We start from the raw sequence: 20015 nt of genomic DNA, 5'->3' as shown, positions 1-20015 counted from the left end.
ATATGTGTATTTTTTATTTTTTTAGGAATCCGGCCTGCCGTTGTCACTCTCTGTAAAAGTACAAATTAACATGCACTTTAAGGACCTGAGCAATTTTCCAGTAGTATCTGTATTTAATCATCTAACAGTGCCAATGTTGTGGTTTGAAATCGTAAGTACCTACACTTCCACTACGATGTAATCATTGTGTATTGTTTATTTCAGATGATGTCAAAGCTGCCCGACAGCTTGGACTCGCGGTTCAACTTTTACCTGAACATTTTGCCGTTAGTTAATCCCTTAGGCTTTTGGAGTGGCATCCTGTTGGGAATAAGTCTTTTGGGGTATGCAATAACCAAGGCCACGCTTCACATGTCTACCTTTTCCCGACGAGCTGCTAATATAACAGATGTTAAATATGTACGAGCAAATTTAATTCAAAACATCGCAGGTGAAACAGCAAATCATGCTTACAGTGCGTGCGATATTAAGTTACTAGATGATATTTCGGTTGTAAGGCATCCTGTTAATAAGCAAACAGTCCAGGACTCGGCACTTACTTCAAAAACAACATACGCCCTGGATATGGAACCTGCTTTATTAGATACGAGCGATAGCAGCGACGAGGGGCGAGACTGTGATATTGTTTCCATATCCCGTACTTCAACAAGCACCCGCTATTGCGCAGATGAAAAAAAATGCTGCCTCGGCGACGATATACGAGTCGAGTGTTTCACCGAGAGCCGAGCTCCGCAAACGATTTTGAAAAGGGAAGAACAGCTGCATTAAGGCAACAGGTGGGTGTAGCTTAGAAATTACCATAATATGGCATGTTGAGAATTAAATTGACAATGCAGTCATGTTATTGTGTCCCTCTGTCCGTACGAAATTCCAGGACCAGGGAATTATAAAAGCTAATACACTGCGCGAGCTTGTTTCAGAACTTTTCAACAAGACAGTTTTTTTGTTGTTGTTTAGTTTTTAGTTTATGATTTCTCTTCCCAATTTCTATCGATATGGCAAAATAGCCACGTCCACAAGCCGTCCAAAACTGTCACGCTCACACTATTAAAAAAAATGTTCGATCTGTCACTCTCTTAATTGTTTATAAATGTTTCGTTTTTAAATTTTTTTTTGCAATTTCAAATCAACAAAGTTATAATTTTTCCATGCACTAGCTGATTAAATGGAAATGTTGATTTAGGAATCAACTTTAATGTTTAAAAATGTAATTTTACCCAACGGGACACGGACGGTAATATTATTATAATATATTACAAGCACTTATTTTTATAATCACGTAACGCAAACCAAACCACTTAATTGGCTCATATATCTGTAGTATAGCATAAACCTTTTAAGTAAAGTTTGAATTAAATTTTGTACATTATAAATAAGTTCACCATTAAGTCTCACTCCATCCAGAACCGTCCAAAATCAGGGAAAAGGAGAAAAACGATTCATCGAATTTAAAAATCAAACTTAATCCCATTCTTTCACTTAAAGCTAATTTAATAATTTAAAGAGCTGTCTATGCTTGCTATGCACGAGCATACGGACAATTGCTGCGTTGCTGGGTTTCAAACATTCGGTCATTGCCTTGTCCGGTTAACATATCCAAAATCTCATCAAACAAGGTCAGCGGTTCATTAGTTAATGTTCAAAGAAGCAATTGTTGACAAGTATTTGCTATATGTAACAAAATTGCATTTAGATCATTGCACTTTAGACTATTTTTAGTGCACCTGTTGTATCTACTGTCCACGCCAGACTAAGCAAAAACCGTCACTAACAGTCTTAATTGTCATATAGATTTTGAGATCATCTCCGTACAGCAAGTAATTAGAAAAAAGTAATAAATAACAAATACTGTTAAAAAAAAATTGACAAGCAATGGCACAAGAGAAATACCTCGAGGAAGTTCAGAAGTTTTTTCATGCGGGTTGAAAGCAGCTCCACTAACCTCGACCTGAAAAGTTATTTTTACCATATATAATGTTATCCAAGGAGGAGAATAATTTTTGCAAATTAGCCTTTTAAAAAGCTTAGCAATATTGCTGGTTTTAGAAATTGGCATGTAGTTAAAGACTACTGTTTTACTACCATTTCTGTGAATCGACAAGATCTTAGAAATTTTCCATCTGGAAATAAAGATACCTTTAGATAATGATGAAAAAAATACAGTTAAAAAAAGAAGGATAATCCATCACCGTCGGGTTTAGGAGAATCATTAAAGAAGAATATCGCATCTGCAATTTCGTCATCAGTAATATCTACGACCCAATATTGAAAATTTCCGGAATCTTGCCTATAACATCTTGGTCATTCCAGGCAACCGCCGAAATACAGTTTATAAATAGGAAATAGGAGGAAAAATTGGAGAAATAGGAAGCAAATAGGTTACAGAAGGTATTGACGTAGATTTTTTTTGGAATTGAGGCTATTGTCAATATCAAAGATATAGTGATTATATAGGAACATATTCAGGATCTGAAATTCTCTTATGTGTATATCAACTGGAATACCCCACTAGAGAAACCTCTTATAAAATTAGTTTCTGAGATTTTTAAACATATAAACCCTTTTTGTGTATCAGGGCATCTTGTAAGAACGTCGCACCTTGGTTGAAGTACAGATTGATATAGATATTGGAGAATATAATGAGAAAAAAAGGTGGTTTGTGGGAGTGTCATATCAAATCGATAGAAAATTATAGGACTAATAAAAATATGAAAAATGATACAAATATTTTTTAAAAGTGAGGGCGTAACACGTTTGTGGTCGTTATAGTGGGTGTGGCAACCAACATGCGCTACGTCTATGGTGGTCTTGTTCACAGTTCCTATCTCAACAAGAGAATAGATAAATTCAGAAAAGAAGCTGAAGAAAGTCAGTGTAACGAGTAGCGGTCTCACCCACACTTTGGAACTATCTTACATTTTTTTTCATTATATTCCCCAATATCGATATCCCAGAAAAATAAAGAAAATGCGCGTTCGCATTCACACTAGCTGAGTAAAAGGTAACTGATAGTCGGGGAACTCGACTATAGCATTACCTCTTGTTTTCTTTAAGCTTGAAGCTATCTATCTATCTGTAATTAAATATGGCTTTTGCTTATCTTCATAAATTTTCTAGATGCATTGTAAAAATATTCTAATCAGTTTAAATTATTTGATTGTAGAGAATATGTATTTTTTCTTCCTTAAAAGTTAGGCTTCATTTCGACTTCCAGTCGATATTGATTTCAAGACCATCGTACTAAAACGCCTCTCTAATCGAGATGAATTTTAGTTGGCTAATAATAATTGTTTTTAAATAACAACAAGCCAGACTTCATAAGGTGAACGAACCCTTCAACATTTTAAGTTTCAGCAAATATAATTTCGATTTCATTCAGCCGACTTTGTGAACAACACACATATATTGCTTGGCTTTCCGTGCCGCAGTAGGTACTCCCTAGGTCGATGAAGCATTACAATATAACTCACTCAAGATAATTTCAACGGTGAAGATCAATCTTCGACGTGGGTCGCTAAAAAGTAATCCTTTTATATATTCTCGTAATCCTTTTATACTAGCCTTACTTGCTTTATGGCCGACAGCAAGTTCATTATTGATTAGGACAATTTTTCAAACAACTATACTCTAAATTTAAAACGAGTGCATTTTCCTTACAAAAAAAAATAATTCTCTATTACATTTCTCTTATAGGCTCTTCATTGCCCTAATCTAATTATTTTTTTTTTTAGATAATTCATTTACCTGCAATCTCAATTTCTTCGAAATGTGAGATTGGACTATATCACCGCGAAAATTGAAAAGAACTAAGGTTATATTTGATAGCTCATGGCTAAGGACGGAAATACGAAAGTGGGGTTATGGCCCATCTCACGACAACAGAAAAGCCTATCCCTATCTGGCGCTGGGGCGCTCCTTGCTAAGACGCGTTCTATCCTTTGCGGAATCATCTTCCGAGTTATGGCATCGCATATGTGCTAATTTGTCTTCATTCCAACAACATATCACAGACAGATCAATGATTTATAAATATAATATAAAAACAAGAGAGAATACTAAAGTCGAGTGCCTCGACAATCTGGCGATACCCGGAGATAAGTGCAAACGAGAAATTTCAACATTTTCTAGACTATCGGTAGAATTGGAAAATAAAATAATCGAAAATTGTTCAATAGTAAGGGGGTAAGGTTTTATGCAGTTTATGGGTGTTAGAATGGCCGTGGCAAACAAGTTTTTAATTCAATAGAAATTTAAAAGTCTAAAAAAATTAAAAAACCTTAAAACATTTTCCAAACAGTGTCTGTGGGTGTGGAAAAAAGTTATAGAAAGTTTCAAAACTAACAAAAACAGGAAAAATTTTCAAAACATTTTTAAAAAGTTGTCGTCGAAGTTTTTGAGGTTTCTGGACGTGGAGGTTTAAGTATACAAAATGTATAGTTCCGGAGATCTTGACGTTAATACGGAAAACGGACGGACAGCCAGTTGGACTTGGAAATCAAGAATATTTATTCTTTATATGGTCGAACCATTCTATTTCTTTTAATGAATCTAGTATACCTTTTAACTCTATGAGTAACAAGTAAAAATATTTACTGAAGGTAAATTTAAATGGTACTTATAAAAACAAAAAACTTAAAAAAAAAATGGTACTGATATAGACATAAAAACAGTCGATTCCACTAGAATACACAAAAAAAAAACAAGAGAGAATCGAGTTCCACGACTATCAGATACCCGTTACTCAGCTTGTGTGAATGCGAACGCAAAATTTCAAAATTTTTCAGGGATATCGATAGATATTGGGGAATAAAATTAAAATCGCTTTAGGGCGTTAGAGTGGGCGTGGCAAAAAGTTGTTTGGAAAATCGATAAATATTCCCACCATTAAAATATGAAAAAATATCGAATAATGGTTCAAAAATGTGGTCGATTCAGGTTTGGCCGCTTATAGGGCGTTAGAGTGGGCGTGGTATAAGGTTTATTTTGCCAGTCGATAGAAATTTACAAAACTAATAAAATTATGAAAAAATATCAGAATAATTTTAAAAATTTTGGGCGTGGTAGTTTTGGCCGCTTTTAGGGGGTTAGAGTGGGCGGGACAAAAATTTTTTTTTGCAAATAGATAGATATTCACAAGAAATGTGAAAAACTACTTACACATTTTGAAAAAGTGTGGGCGTGGCAGTTTTGTGCGGCTTGTGGGTTCTTGCGTCTTTGTCTCAAGAATCCGTATGCTGAATCTCAACCTTCTAGTTTTGATAGTTCCTGAGATCTCGACGTTCATACTGACAGACGGACATGGCCAGATCGACTCGGCTATTGGTCCTGATCAAGAATATACCCTTTTACTCTACAAGTAAGGGGTATAAAAACAAGAAAGAATACTCTAGTCGAGTTTCCCGACTATCAGACAGATACCCGTTACTCACCCGTGAGATCGCGACATTTAATTATATTTCTCCGTCATATCGATAGATATTGGCGAATATAATAATAAAAATGGGCGGTTGGTGGGATTTGGAGTGGGCGTGTCAAAAAGTTATTGGCATATCGATAGAAACTTACAAAACTAATACAACAATAAAATAGTATCAATACATGTGGGCGTGGCAGTTTTGCGAGCATTCGAGTGTGCGTGGCAGCATGGGTCAACAATTTTACCCTGCGCCTACGTCTCTATGTCTTCTTTATTCTTAATCTTCTAGCTTTTATAGTTTCTGAGATTGAGACGTTCATACGGACATGGCCATACCAATCAAGAATATAAACCGTTTTTTTTTTTAGCCGTAATCGCTACCTTCTGCCTGTTACACACTTTTCAACGAGTAAGAATATAAAGATAATTTATTATTCTTAGAGAAAATTCGAATCCCAAGATTGATTAATTCAAAAAGGTCTTCAGTAATACAGATACACCGATACACGGTAGTCTATGCCAAAGTAGGACACTATGTTAATATCTAGCTATTATAGAGCAGAGTTTAGTCAATCCTATAACAAATAAAAGGTCAAGTTCCTAAGCAGCTCATTTGCTTAGTGAAGTAATTGACAATTACTCTGAATTAACAGAGGTCGAAATAAGATCAAATGTATTAGAAGAAGGACAGATTACATTTGGAAATTAACAAATACAGAATGAAATCACGTGAAGACAGATCATAATCCAATGTTGATTTAGCAACTCGTGTAACGAAATAAATTGATGGAAGGGAACATGCACTGGCGGGTGCACGCTTTAGAATCCAGCTCTAGCTCGCCGGCGTTGGGGGTGGTGGTCTGTCTTGTACAGATACCTTTTCGCTACAGACATTAATATATAAGATCGAGAATTGAGCGTGCTTGCGACAAAAGAATATAATAAAAGAAGCAAATAAATATATTCGGAAGGGGACAGTTCTAGAACAGGAGGAAAAGCTTGAGAATTCGTCGTCTGCGAAACACTGGTGGAATTGTGTTTGCGGATTGTCCTACCCTACCTATGACCATATTCCTCAAGATCATGACTCTAGTGGCCCTTTGTGTGCCCTATGTCCGGAGAAACATCAGCCGAGTTTAGTATGTAAATTTGTAGATATTCATTTCTATTTTCATATTGGTGACTTATAATCAATAACAATGTGCAAAAGAAGAATAATAAGTACATATTAAATTGAACTAAATTTGATGCGTCCAGTAAAGGGTGTTTTTTTTTTTTTTATTAATGAAAAAAGTTATGAATGGCTTGCGGGTTTATTCGGTAAAGCTTTAATTAATATTTAACAGTTAAATTCAGAAATATTATTAGAGTTCAACAAATGGTTTCCAGTGTATTTATTAGTCGCGTTATTTTGGGTAAAATTTGTTCAATTTATATTGAAAGCAAATAAAGCAAATCAAAAATATTTCACAAAAAAAATTAAAAAATTGATTGACTTTTGCCTAGTTAGCTTTCATGATTTTTCCCTGTGTAAACTTTAAAATTGTTTTTATTTTTTGTATTATTATTTGTTCTTTTTTTTAGTTGTCTTTGTAACATGTTGTTTTTAATTTCTTTCTGTGTGTTTTTGTGTATTATTTCCAATAGAAATATTAATGCAGATAAAACTCACTCAATTTTAATCCTCCGCGAAAGATCGATCTCCCGGCGCAGAAGAGCTGCAATAATAGCGTGTCGTTTTCCACGCACACTTTCAAAATATACGAACACAAACTTTCACTCAATTTTTCGAACCAAAACGAACTTAAATAAACTTTTCTTTGCCAAATTTAACACGAAAATTTAAACGCGTACTCTCTGAAACTGGGAATTCTCCCAGTGCTTTCATATCTCCTAACCCTGCATTGTTCTCGTCCGCGAGCTTTACTTTACCTAGGGCTCCCTTTTTTTAATGAATACATGTTCCAGCAATTAAATTAAATAAAAATCGCAGTTTTTCTGTTCACGCGCGTCTGCAGTTCCAGCTGTGTTTGGGATGGTGTGCGTCACGAAAGGAGAATAAAAACCATTTAAGCTCGGATACGAAATTTTCACGACTTGACTCCGCGACAGTTTGATTAGAAAATAAATTAAACGGAAACTGAAGCCTGGCTCTGGGCCATCAGCAGAAATCATGATCCTCTGTAAATCACCTTATTTCCGATAACCGAATTATCAAAAATTTTCCTGGTGCAGTAAAGGATTGATATTAAGAAACAAAAAGAATATCAATTCAGGAATAAGATAAAGTAGAAGGTCAAATAGTTACATTAGAGGATAAGAATTGTCATACAGCAAGAAAGGAGAGGTAGAAATCAGATCAGTTCGTCTGACGATATCCAAGAGTGAGTGAAGAGAAACTGCAGTGCGTAAAATTTAGAACAGATGTAAGGTCAAACGTGTAATGCCTTGCAAAACTATTATTTCCCTATAGAATAAAACCATCTTCATTTGTCTAAGCCAATAAGCGTTTAAGGCATTCCCTGGATATTGTCGGCGGCTCGACGAAGGGAATGATGATAAGGTCCGGGTGCCTAAAGTAAAGATAAAGGAAGGATTTTAAACAAGACCCATTGCTGAACTTTTTCTTTGCAAATAATAAAATCTGTTGAAAAGAATAAAGCCGACCATGAGCCCAAAAGATGAACTAGAGCTACTTCCAGATCAGAACCATGGAAATGTTGTTTTTATGGAGCTGTCCATTTGTCGTTTCCCAATATATGTGCGGACTAATAACGGAATATTGTCTTCCGTTATATCAGTACGATATTCGAACAATACTGTATCATGAATGGCATTCAATTAATAAGGACCATAACGACCCCGTTTTCACCGGGGCAATGTGGTTGGCCGTCATCTGGTGCAAATGCTTTTGCTGCGGATGCTATTGGTGATGTGGGTGCTTATGCGGGGAAGGCGCATTCTGCAAGGGCATCGTTGCATTGCCTGACCCGGCATCGACGCCGATTATTAAATCTGTTTTGTAACAAATCCAAAGCTATAGCATATTTATCCTTCGAAACTTTCAGTGAGCGATTGGTGTCCAACGCAGTGTCCCTCAGTCATGACCGTAGATGCTGTAACCTCTCTAACGCCCACAAACCTACCAAATTTGCCACACACCTGAAAAATATTTTGAGTATTTATATATTTCTCAAAAATTATGAGACTACAAACTCTACAATTTTTTTTAATGTTCAGTATTTAATAATCTTAAGAACTGTCTTCGCTACGGCGCTGTCAGGATCGGTCGCAAACCCGCGCTGGACTTCTAGTTGTTGTTAGGATGTAAAGTAAATTTGCTAATGTACTTATGTTTTTGACGAGTTATCTCTTCTCTGACGGATCCCAGGTCAGAAAAGCAATTCATATTTCTAATGTTATTCGATTGACGTGTTTAATATCTCCATGATTTTCTTAAAACCCGAACTGATGCGCTGAAATAGGGTTACGCAGGGGGTTATCTGGGTCATCAGACATTTTTCCATCCTCTGGAAATTAACCTAGTTTTGTGATAGCTCCAAAACATGTTGAAAGCGCGTTGAAAATGTGATAGCTCTGCCTTTATCGCTTCGGGCCAATCCACCTGCCGGTTCCCACATAGCTCCCTTGTTGACCAGCTTGAGCTTCAACCCAGGTCCAGACGATGTGTTGGTTTGTGTGGAGATTTCTTCCATAGGGTGTTGACATGGTATCTCTGTGGTTGGCATCTGAAAGTTTTTTAAGTGTCTAGCATTCGTATGTGTCAAGCATTCGTTACGAGAGTTCGGGGTAACACCTGACACTTTAACAATGCTGCCTTCACGCTCTTATACTTCATATGTTGTGGTATCAAAGTTTCACTCTCTTTTTATGATTATCTACTTTCCCCTTATGTTTCCGTATGCAGCCGTTGTCTTTTTTCCCGAATCATGAACTTCACCCAATATATCTAACACATAAGGGATTTTTTCTCCAATCATTCGGTTGAACATTATTTTGGAAGGGGAGGTCCCTGTCGTGATATGTGGAGTTGTGCAATAACATACACCTTGATTGCTTGTAACAAATTGGATTTGTTCCAAGTCTCTACTAACGATCAATTCTTATTTTCAACCTCAACATTCGCCTGAGGTCAATATGGAGAAGTCCTTATTAATTGAATGCCATTCGTGTTACATTGTTGTAACATTGTTACAACATACGATATTGTTCGAATATCGTACTGATATATTGTCTTCCGTTATCAGTCCGCACATATGTTGGGAAACGACAAAATATTTTTTCATGGCCCCAATTGATTCCGATGATATTGACCGTACAAATTGTAACTCCATATATCAGGAAAAATAGTTGATAAACAAAGTACGCATTTTCCATTTGGAATAGATTACTAAATATGGAATTCCAATGGCTTTTTGGAAAAGGTATTCTTTGCATGCTTGATCTCAACATTCAAGATATTATAGTTCCTGAGATCTCGACCATCATTCGGATAGATGGACGGATAGACTGACAGGTCCAGCTCTACTCGGCTATTGATACTGGTCAAAGCAGGATTTGAAGTGTTGTTGTCTATCTTTTCTTGAATAGTTGATCGATTTTGTAAGGCTGTGTGCATCAACGAGTTCACTCTGCTGTGTCTTCTAATCTACAACTGACGCTCTCGCCTCGAGATGGTTTATTTCCTTTTCCTCTTGTTGCATTTCCTTTTGTCGTACCGCTATCGCACTCTAACCAAGGAGCACAAGTGACCACGAGAATCAGCTCTATCGGTCTCGCTCTAACACAATTGTTCCCATGCTCAGATGATTTGTCGCTTTACTCCCATACATTGACAATAAATGAAATAAGCAGAACATCAAAGAACCCAAGGAGAAGAGGAAACAGTAAAGTCTTACACACCCGTTTTCGGCACAAGCGCAATAAAAAGCATATAACGACTACGTGCAAGTTATCCAACCCAAACTCCAATCTCAGCAGCATTTTCTTTTCCCTTGTTTTTGTCGCCAACAATTAGCCACCCGATAAATAACCAAACTTAATGTGAACTCCAGTCAGCATATTTCAATTTCACAATGCAGTGAAAAATTTTCAGTAAAAAGCTTTTATGCTAAACATATCTGAAAGTTCAAGAAAATCCTAAAGAAAAGCTTCTGGCCAAGGTTGAGTGGATTAGGATTAAGATTTAGAAGATCAGCCTGAACCGGAACGAAATCGTGAACAGCTTCGAATCAACGATAAGCTATTAATGAAGTAATAGTAATATCTTGCAATAGTATAAGTGAAAAAGTCTATCATCGAATAAATAATAATAAAATAAAAATAATTTCGCCACGACACCTACTTTTTATGACGAATCTAGTATTCCCTTTAACTGTACTAGTATAATTACTCGTAGAGTAAAGGGGTTTACTAGATACGACGGCCTTCTTGGGCAAAACACTGATCTCGGAAGGATAGTTTCTGGAATTAAATGATTTAGATCTCTATTTGGAAGTCGAAGAAGATGAAAATAGTTATAACGAGTCTAAAACCTGTGCAAATAAATATATAAACACTAAAAAAAGGGATTATGGTTGTTGAGATGGACCAACAAGAAGTGGTAACGCCAGGTCATCATTGGAAGACCGACCTTAGAAATAGTCGATGGAAGGTGAACGAATCAGAAATTTAGATAGTCGGAGACTTATCCAAAAAATATGAAAAGATTTCTGTGTGATATGGGCAAATAGCTTTATTAAAGGATGAGAATTGTCCTCCAGCAAGACGATATTTAATAAAGATGGAAAAAGTCCATAAAATGAATAAAATGTTGAAAAAAAATTTGGCTGACCCAGAGCCAAAAACCGAACAAAGCAACATCACCAAAGTCCATGATCGAAATTATCGTGGCAATGTTGTCGTTTGTATTGAACTGTCAATTTCTAGGGCATTACCAAAAAATATGGTACCAAGATATTTCATAGGCAGGTTAATAAGAAATCAGCAATATATTTAGATCTTTTAGGAGATGTGGAGATTATTAGCACTTATTGGAATTTGGTAATATATCATAAAATAAAATATTATAAAATTATCTTAATATGATAACAAAATGGGCTTATAATGGGGACGAATAAGGTTTGCGAAAGGCTTTATATCGCTGAAGACCAGTTTAGAAATTAAACCGACTAGCTAATTATTATAAATGGATTATTTAGTGAGCCCAGTGCTTCTCCTTATGCTGACCGTTGTACACCGCTTATGCTAGATCGGAATGCGTTACTAGGCCGGCCCAATATTGTGTTTCGGGTGGCATTTCGGTGTAACCCTCCGACTTGCGCGTGTTAACTTAGATATATGTATTGGAACTTGAAGAAAACCATAAATTGTTTGTGATGCAGTCAAGATCAAAATGTAAGCGTGATCCGTTGGAATTCATCGGTTCATTGTATCGTATTTTATTTGGTATAATAAATAAAAATATCAGAGATGAATTAGAAGAAAATATGAAGATTATTTTGATAGCCAGAACAACCTTGATAAACAAATTCAAACACAAATATCAGTGATTCAACTACTAATTTATTAAAGTGACCAATCGAAGACGTTAACGCAGATTTGAGGATTATGCAAATATGAATTGAAAGTGGGACAGAAGTTCTTAAAGAAAATGATTATGTCTATAAGGAATTATTAAAACTTGCTAGGCTATTTACAAATATTCTTAGGCCAAATCAGCTTAAAATGGAAATTGGATAAATTCAGGAAGGACTTCCTGAAAATTTAGGAATTCCAGGAAAACGGAACTTAAGGAGGTGTATAAATATATGAGAGCATCAATACAAATTGAAAAATTTGGATTTCAATCATATTTTCGGACATGCTGGTTAATAATCATGGTAATATTAATAACACTTTTCATACGGAAATGTGCTGTTAGACAAAAAATGAAAGCAATAACCATTGCACGTCCGTTGCCAGTAAAAAAATTAAAATATGCCCCTAGCCCTGCAGGCAATTTGGTAGAACGTTCTAATGTTAGAGATAAGATTAGAATATGCGAATTTCATGTTAGCCACCTAGGCTAGGACTAAAACAAAAAAAATTTAGTTTAAAATATCATCGCAACAAATGTAGATGTTTGCTTTATGTGAGACCTCTTTACAAACACAATTGTCACATTAAATAAGGTTCAAATTGAAGTAATATTCCTTCAATTTTATGACGATCCTTCAGAAGGCAATATTCTTTTCAAAATAAATTTCAATTGTCGATAAATAAGAAAGACATTAGTAGGGGTAGTTTTACCAAGATAAGATTGAACTTTGTACAAGCTCGGCTTTTTGATTGTATTGTACTAAAATCAAGGGCTGACGCTATCCGCCATCAGGCGGGGGTTCGAAACCAGGACGAGCAAGGTAGCGGCAGCACATCACTGACCGGATATGCAGAACAAAGTTTGCGATAACGTGTTGGAAAAATGATAACCTGGGCTATGGAGAAGAAGGTAGATTCAGAAGGCCCAAGAAAATACAAATGGACTGCGGAAAGAACCGAGTCATGGGATATAAGGCGACCTGGTGGTTATTGAGCGGACACAATTTATTGCTGGAGTAGTTCGTTCCTTAGTGCATGCATATTAAGCAAAGTAAACCAAAATGGCAGATACGATGTAAAAATAGTCGCGCTAGGAAAACTTTTTACTGTTTGACTTGCGGCGCATAAATTGGGATGCAAACTTAATATTACCTCCGTAGTAGACTACTTTTAATTAATTTACATTCTCTAGCTAAGCGTTTATTGATGCTTGGAAAAGTCTTTATTTGTAAGCTTATTTGTGGGGAAGTTGATGGTCCCGACTTGTTTTGTCGGCTAAACTTCTCTGTTCCAAATAGATTTACTAGAAACTACATACCCCTAATATTGAATCTTTGTTGATTTGTTGATACTTAGCTCATTTAGCTATACTACAGAATATTATGTTCTGACTATAATAGACTGTAATCTTGTCTCTCTGCCGTTCTTAACGCAATCAATTTTAACTTTTTAACACATAATTATATCTTAATACTATTTATATTTATTATATTTATTTTATAATATGTAAGGGTCATACTTAACCCAAGTACCGCGAATCCTACTGCAAACGATAAAATCAATAAACTAGGCACTGTAACAAACAGTTTTTCTTGACTCTTCTCAGCTCAAAAAGCTTTTCTGTTCGTCTAAACAAAGGAGAAAATAGGGTTTCAGATTAGATAAGCTTTATTATCTGGTCAATGGACTCCTACAGTCCTCGACGGCTGCTGCGCAGCGTTACTGCTACATCGTCCTGCCTTCGTTTTCCCACGTCGTAGAAGGGATGTTATAGTGGCGGAGGTGTATCGTCCGTTAGTGCAAGCCAACTCTCTTACCAGAACCACCTTTACCGACCAAAGTCTCCACTGTCCCTTCTGACCACGCCAGGCCCTTGTCGTCTCTGGCACCTGCCGGGTCAGATGAGCCCTATGGTGGCGGTCTATCGTCTATGAGGTTGAACCAAAGCTTTCCATAGAAACAAGAATATCGTGAAGAAGAACAACACTGAAAGAAATTGAAATAGGGGAAAAATTAATCAAATATTTTTTTAGAATATATTTAGTATCTAGTCATCTTAGCATCTATTTTATTATAACTTTTTTCTTGAATAATAAAATTTTTTTTTTATGTTTCTTCAACTAGAGTTGTCAAAAAAAAAGCGAAATTAGGACTGTAAAAACTTTATAGAATTTTTAAAATGAATAGAAGCGAAATCTTGGCCTTGCGAAAGAAAGAGATCCTTTGGAAGTGGTCGGAATTGCAATTGTGTTTGACTGGATTCAAAGAGGAACCGCAAGAGAGATTTTTAACGTTCTTTGGAATGAATAACAATAGTGAGTCAGAGACAGAAGACAATGGTGACGATGGAGGATCAGTATTATTATTAGCAACCAATATAAATCCTCAGAACGGACTAAATTGGCATTAGGATCTAAAGAGGTACATCAAGGACTGAAAATGCTTTACTAAAGAAGTTTGAGATAGCAGCATTTCATCGAAAAAAGTGCAAGCAGCAAAGAGATTTTTTTTAAATTTGTTTATTTGACATCTGCTGCAAAGTACGGCTTCCAGGGATCTCCTTACGCTCGCACGAGAAGAGAATGTGCTCTGGGGCTTCGCACCGTCTACTTCCGCATCATGGGCATTTACACCTCCTCGTGTGCAAAGCGCTTAAGGTCGCTGCGAACTGATCAGCTGCGTTAAATGGAACGTTATTTCGCCATGCTTCCGCTCTATCCACGGCGTGAGATAAGGAATCATCTGCTGCATCCAGCGACCCTTTAGCCCGTTGCTCCACCTGTGCTTCCATGTCTCCAAAATGCACTGCCTTGGTTCTGCTCGTATAGACCTCTTGGGGCTGAAGAAGACGGTTCTACCGTGGGTTTGGTTGAAGACCACTTTGTTTTCCTGTGCTCGTAGTTCTAGAGGCGGTATTCCTGCGATCACCAATGCCGCCTCGTTGGACACTGTTCTGAAGGCGCAACAGATACGTAGTGCCGACAGTCTATGGGTAACATTTAGGCCCTGAGCGTAGCTTTCTGATTAAGCGCTTTTTGCCACACCGGGACGGCATATGGTCGCGCGGGTGATGCTCGTCAGCAGCCGTCTTCTCGCCTGTTTTGGGCCTTTGGTATTCAACAATATGGTTGATAACGCCCAATTTACTCCTGCTGCTTTCGAGCTAGCGTAGGCTAGGTGTTTACGGGACGAGGCCTGGTCTCCATCATGACTCCCAGGTAATTAATTGCCCGAGAGGAGGACACCGAGGAACTGCCTACTTCGACAGTGGCCGTCGCTACTACGATCTCGCTTTTTTCACCCAGCGGTAAGCGAAGTATCCCGTCATACATGGCGTTCCACAGAAGTGGGACAAGAACCGAGCCTTGCGGGACTCCACCGGTGACCTGGTGCCTGAAGACTCCTTCCGACGACTCGCACAGTAGGACCCGTTCCGAGAAGTAGCTGCGAATGAACCTGACTAGGTAGGCTGGAACGCCGAAGCCAATTAATTCTTTTAGGATCCCGTCCCACCTCGCTGTGTTTAAGGCGCTCCTGATGTCTAGTGCGACCATGAGGCAGTACGCATGGTCACCCGCGTCAGCGATAGCCCTCTGTAGCCGAATGCACACCAGTTTCTCCAGGAGCTTGCCAGATCCATCGATGAGGTATATCGGCCGAAACGATGAAGGCTCCTCGGGTGGCTTCCCTGGTTTTGGGAGGAGCAACAGCTTTTGTATCTTCCAGCAACTTGGGAAGACTCCTTCAGTCAGGCACTTGGCTAATGCTTTCGCAAACGAGTCTGGCTGGAGGTAGAGAGCAAGCCGAAGCGACCTGATCGGAATGCCGTCGGGTCCGGGAGCCTTGCCGTTCTTTCCTAATTTTTGCCAGCTCCAGGATCTCCTTACTGCTGACCGTGGCGTCGGCTTCGACGTTGTGCCCTGTGTTTGAGTCGGCGGGGCGTAACCCATCCATCAAAGGAATCCGCTACACTGCGGAGCATCGCTGGGTACAGTAGCTTGGGAGTCCTCGTATATGTCTTCTTGACCACCACATTGAGTCCTCGTATATGTCTTCTTGACCACCACATTGTAGGCACTTCCCCATGGGTCGCTGTCAGCAGAATCGCATAGGTCGAAGAAGCATTTCCGCTTGCTCTCCCGTATCTTGAGTGCTTTCCTGTGGGCTCTATACTCGGATTGGCGTTCGGCAAAGGACTCCGCACCTCTAGCGCGTTGATAGTGACGTCTGGCGGATAGGCAAACTCGTAGAGCCACCAGTAGACAGGGGCACTTTTTCGGCTATGGGTCCTGCTCATTTGCATGCTGACGTCGCACGCGACCTTCAAGTGCCTCTTTAGCGCGGCTGCCGTCAGCCCAGCTCCTTCTCTGCTCAGCGAGGGTACGAACTGCTCTCAGAATAACTGCGTGTCCAGGGTATCCGCTCTGTATTTCTTCTTGGTATTTCTTCCTGGCTTGGCTGAAACGTCGGTTAATTGTTAGGCTTCTTTGATGCACCTCCAGATCGCTGCTTTTTTGGTGCGGTCGAAAGCCCAGTCTGGGCTAGCCACCGTTCGGTAGGGCTCGCTAAGTAGCGCAAGCTCCACTCTGCGTTCACACACCGTCTGCACTAGCAGGTCTTGTGCTGCCGTGCAGTGATTAAGGTTAAGCTGAATCAAACATATAATTGGGGTTCGACATCACTTTGCTATACGGTAAGCCAGCTGATGGGGTGATAACCAGCGCGCTTCGGGCGGTCGCTGCTGCAGTCTGGCTTGAGGCCAGACTTCCCGCTACAGTGGCGTGGGGCGGAGTCCTGAGTTGGCGCTGAGGTCCCGCTGCCTTCTGCGGGTCTGATCGCTGAACTTTCTGCGCGGACAGCGCCGTGCGCTTCTTTGGTTTAGGACCGTCCTTGCCCTTATTCGGTTCCTCGTAGCTGGAGAGGCGTTTAGGGGTGGTCTATTGGCTAGAGTCGGTGCTTGCGGTGCGTCCGAAATGCGTCCGAAATTCTCCGCCTCCGGCTGCCTTGTGCGCAGCTTCAGTTGGAGCTCCTTCAATCTGGCAAATGAGTTTTTCATTGCCAAATTAACGCTTGTGGTTGACGTTCGCTAAAAGGTTGTCCAGAATTGCTTCCGTCTCCTCCATTTTTTGCTGGGGGTCTTTACCCGCTTTGCTGGTTGGGTTCTGATGGGGGGAGGTCGCTTCTAATGGCCTCTTGGGGGTGCCATCGTTTGGGTTCTGGGGTGGGGTCCTTAGGACCTTTGACCTTTTCCGAACACCAAGCGTTCTTTATCCGTTGCAGGTGCACTTATTGCATTGATCCGACGGCCAAGTGTGCCGCCGTCGGGGCGGCCTGGGGGGGAATGTTTGGTAGGGCCTCCAGAATCCGTGCACTAGCCTCGGGATAGCCGAGGGGGGATTTCCATATGTGTGGCTTCCACCTGGAGTAATTATGTTTTTCTCAGACATTCCAGATAGGTGCATTTTATACCTCCTGCCATGTTTGCAGCTTTATGCCTTTCGCCAGCTTATGGATATGCTGCTGGAAAGGGTTTTTATTTTGCTGCTGCCCGGCTGGTCAAGAGAACAGGCGCAGGCCACGTATCCGCCCACTTTGGGTCAGACGCGCCGTGGACTTAGAGGGTGGGTGAGCAGCGGAAAGTTGCGACGGGAGATGCGAAATGCGATGGGAAATATACCGCTCCAGCTCGGTCGCCTGAGCACCGGATTTAAAGTGTGACGCATAAGCGGAGGGGTCTGCTCCATGACTTTTTACACTCTTATTCTGCTTCTCCTGCTCGTTTGTGTTCGTATCTCTGGGGTTGCATGGGATGTTGCCAAGGATACCCGAGAGCAGCGCAGAAATGCATGCTACGACCGGTGGACCGATCGTTTGGCGATTTGCGTAGCTGGTAGCTTTTGTCAGGGATTGCACGCACCGAGAAAGCGCCACCTGTGCCAGGGGCCAGCATTCGACCAGCGCTGCCAGACCGGGGTGCTCTAAACACTGCTAAACATGCCGCTGCAAAACGACAAATCTTGGGATTCTCCAGGAGCGCAAACTCGATGCTTCTGAAGTGGAAAAGACAAAAAAAAAATATCGTTCCCAAAAGAGATGAAGATCTTCTTAAGGGGTGAGTTGACTTTTTTCCAAAGTATGAACGTTTGACATATTGCAATCAGAAAACATTACAATTTTTGTTTGGAATTGTTTTGGTAGAAACCTTCAGCTCAACTCCTTAATGACACTTCGAAAGGTCCACGGTAGTCCTTCACAGTGTCCAGATCCTTCTCGTCTTTGCAGCTTTACAAGCCCATAATCTACCGGGCATATGGGGAGTGGCGAAGTGCTTCATATGGTCCCTGAATTTTTCGGCATATGTTGTGTCTTCAGTCTTAGATAAATCCGTAAATATTGCAACTGCGTTCTTTGATTGTATATATATTCTGTTCCAATCCTCTTTAGGTATAAAAGCTCTTTACACTTAAGTTATTTTACAAATTTGAAGAATAAACTTGTTAATTTTTTTGTGCTATTTTACTTAAACGTTTAAAGCTTTTAAGGATCGGCAGTTTGCCATTCGTTCGGCAAAGTAAAGTTAATCGACAAAAATATACATAACTCAGCATAAGGAATTTCGAGAGATCCTGATATATGCAAGCAAGCACCAAGTTGTGTGCTGTAGAAAACAGGAATCGAATTCTATAGCAAGCTGCAATTAGGCTTTTGCAAAATGCGGTCTATTTTTTATAGATATCGCAAAAAAACTTCACCATTTTTGTCGCCTAAAAACAAAAATTTAACGTTTATAATGAACCAGCATTAACTGATGATAGTTGGACACATATATGCGATAGTCGTTCAAAATGCATAATAATAATTAGATTATAATAATTTTCGCGAGTGGCGACCTGGGAAGGATATTAAATAATAATTCTTTAACCGAAAGTAATAATTGACCAAACTATAATGTTATTTTTCAGGTGACATGTAACTCAGGGAGCCCAAAGTTTATCAGCTCGCTTCTCGCCATGGAGAAGTCACCATTTAGTGGTTTTGGATGTGTAACCGATCTGGAACATTAGGTTTTTGGCTAATAAAACTAAGTTATAGAATACAGCTCTCGTAGTGTTAATTCAATCGCTAATTTGATTCAATTTATTTTAATACACACGCTAATAGCTGTTTAAAAACTGTGATAGGTTTAAACAAAAAGTTGTAGTTCATAATGTTTAGAAGAATTACATTTTACCCCTGTAAATATATCACAAATGCTTTTTATTGAATAAATATCATCTAAAATATGATAGTAAATGACAAATGATTTTGGCATGTGCTCATAACTGCGACCTAGCTCCAGAACTTCTCACAAAAATGCATGGAACGGCTAAATCATGTCTTAGCACCCGGACAAGGAAGCTGGCTGGTAAAATCACTCGGTCTTTAGAAGAGAGGACAGTGTAAATCAATTAATTTAAAGTATTACCACATAAGAGTACACTAATCAGATGATAAAATCTTTAATCGCTCTACTGAAAAGTAATACCAAACTGAAGTTTTCGAAAAGGAAAATATTTGAAAATCGATCTGAAGTCATTACAAAAACAATTTCAATCGAAGACGCCGTTCATATCTCAATATGTAATCAATCGAGATCCATAAATGATGAATTATTTTCAGCTAGCCAATAGTCCCCATTTGCTATGACAGCACCATAGCGATGCCAAACTATCGTTACCCATTGTGCGATATTAACTTTCTCCCCCGCTGCAGGCAATGGAAATAATTCCAGTTCAGCAGAGAGAGAAAGTTAACGAAAGGCCGTTCACGTAATACCTGTTTATGAGGACAGCGGATGGACTAAGAGGAAACGTTGGCATTGATAAGAACGTGTTTTCCTGCGTAAGCTAGGCACATGTAAAATTCCTATTGGATACATAAGCATGCATCCGCCCTAGCTGCCAATAGTGGCACGCTGGGTATAAGATTTATTTCAAGATTACAACAATGTCCACATGCG

At 39.2% G+C, this 20015-nt stretch overlaps 1 protein-coding gene across 3 annotated transcripts in view; it reads left to right on the top strand.

Annotated features, from left to right (window-relative positions):
* The window catches only part of LOC6739590 (scavenger receptor class B member 1), a 112844-nt gene extending 93542 nt beyond the window's left edge, over positions 1–19302 (top strand). For 2 of the 3 annotated variants that reach the window (XM_039293054.2, XM_039293049.2), the window contains exons 8-10: positions 26–151; positions 205–776; positions 18979–19302. In XM_039293054.2, the coding sequence (XP_039148988.1) occupies positions 26–151; positions 205–768 (690 nt within the window). In that variant the 3' untranslated portion in view covers positions 769–776; positions 18979–19302. Of the gene's footprint in view, positions 1–25; positions 152–204; positions 777–18978 lie in introns of those variants that run through there. The other variant, XR_005543874.1, reaches the window with a different exon arrangement.
* The last annotated feature ends 713 nt before the right edge of the window (positions 19303–20015 follow it).

Source organism: Drosophila simulans, chromosome 2L (genome assembly GCF_016746395.2).
Source record: "Drosophila simulans strain w501 chromosome 2L, Prin_Dsim_3.1, whole genome shotgun sequence".
NCBI lineage: Eukaryota > Metazoa > Arthropoda > Insecta > Diptera > Drosophilidae > Drosophila > Drosophila simulans.
The sequence above is the reverse complement of the archived record's forward strand: the minus strand, read 5'-3'. Positions and strand labels throughout refer to the sequence as shown.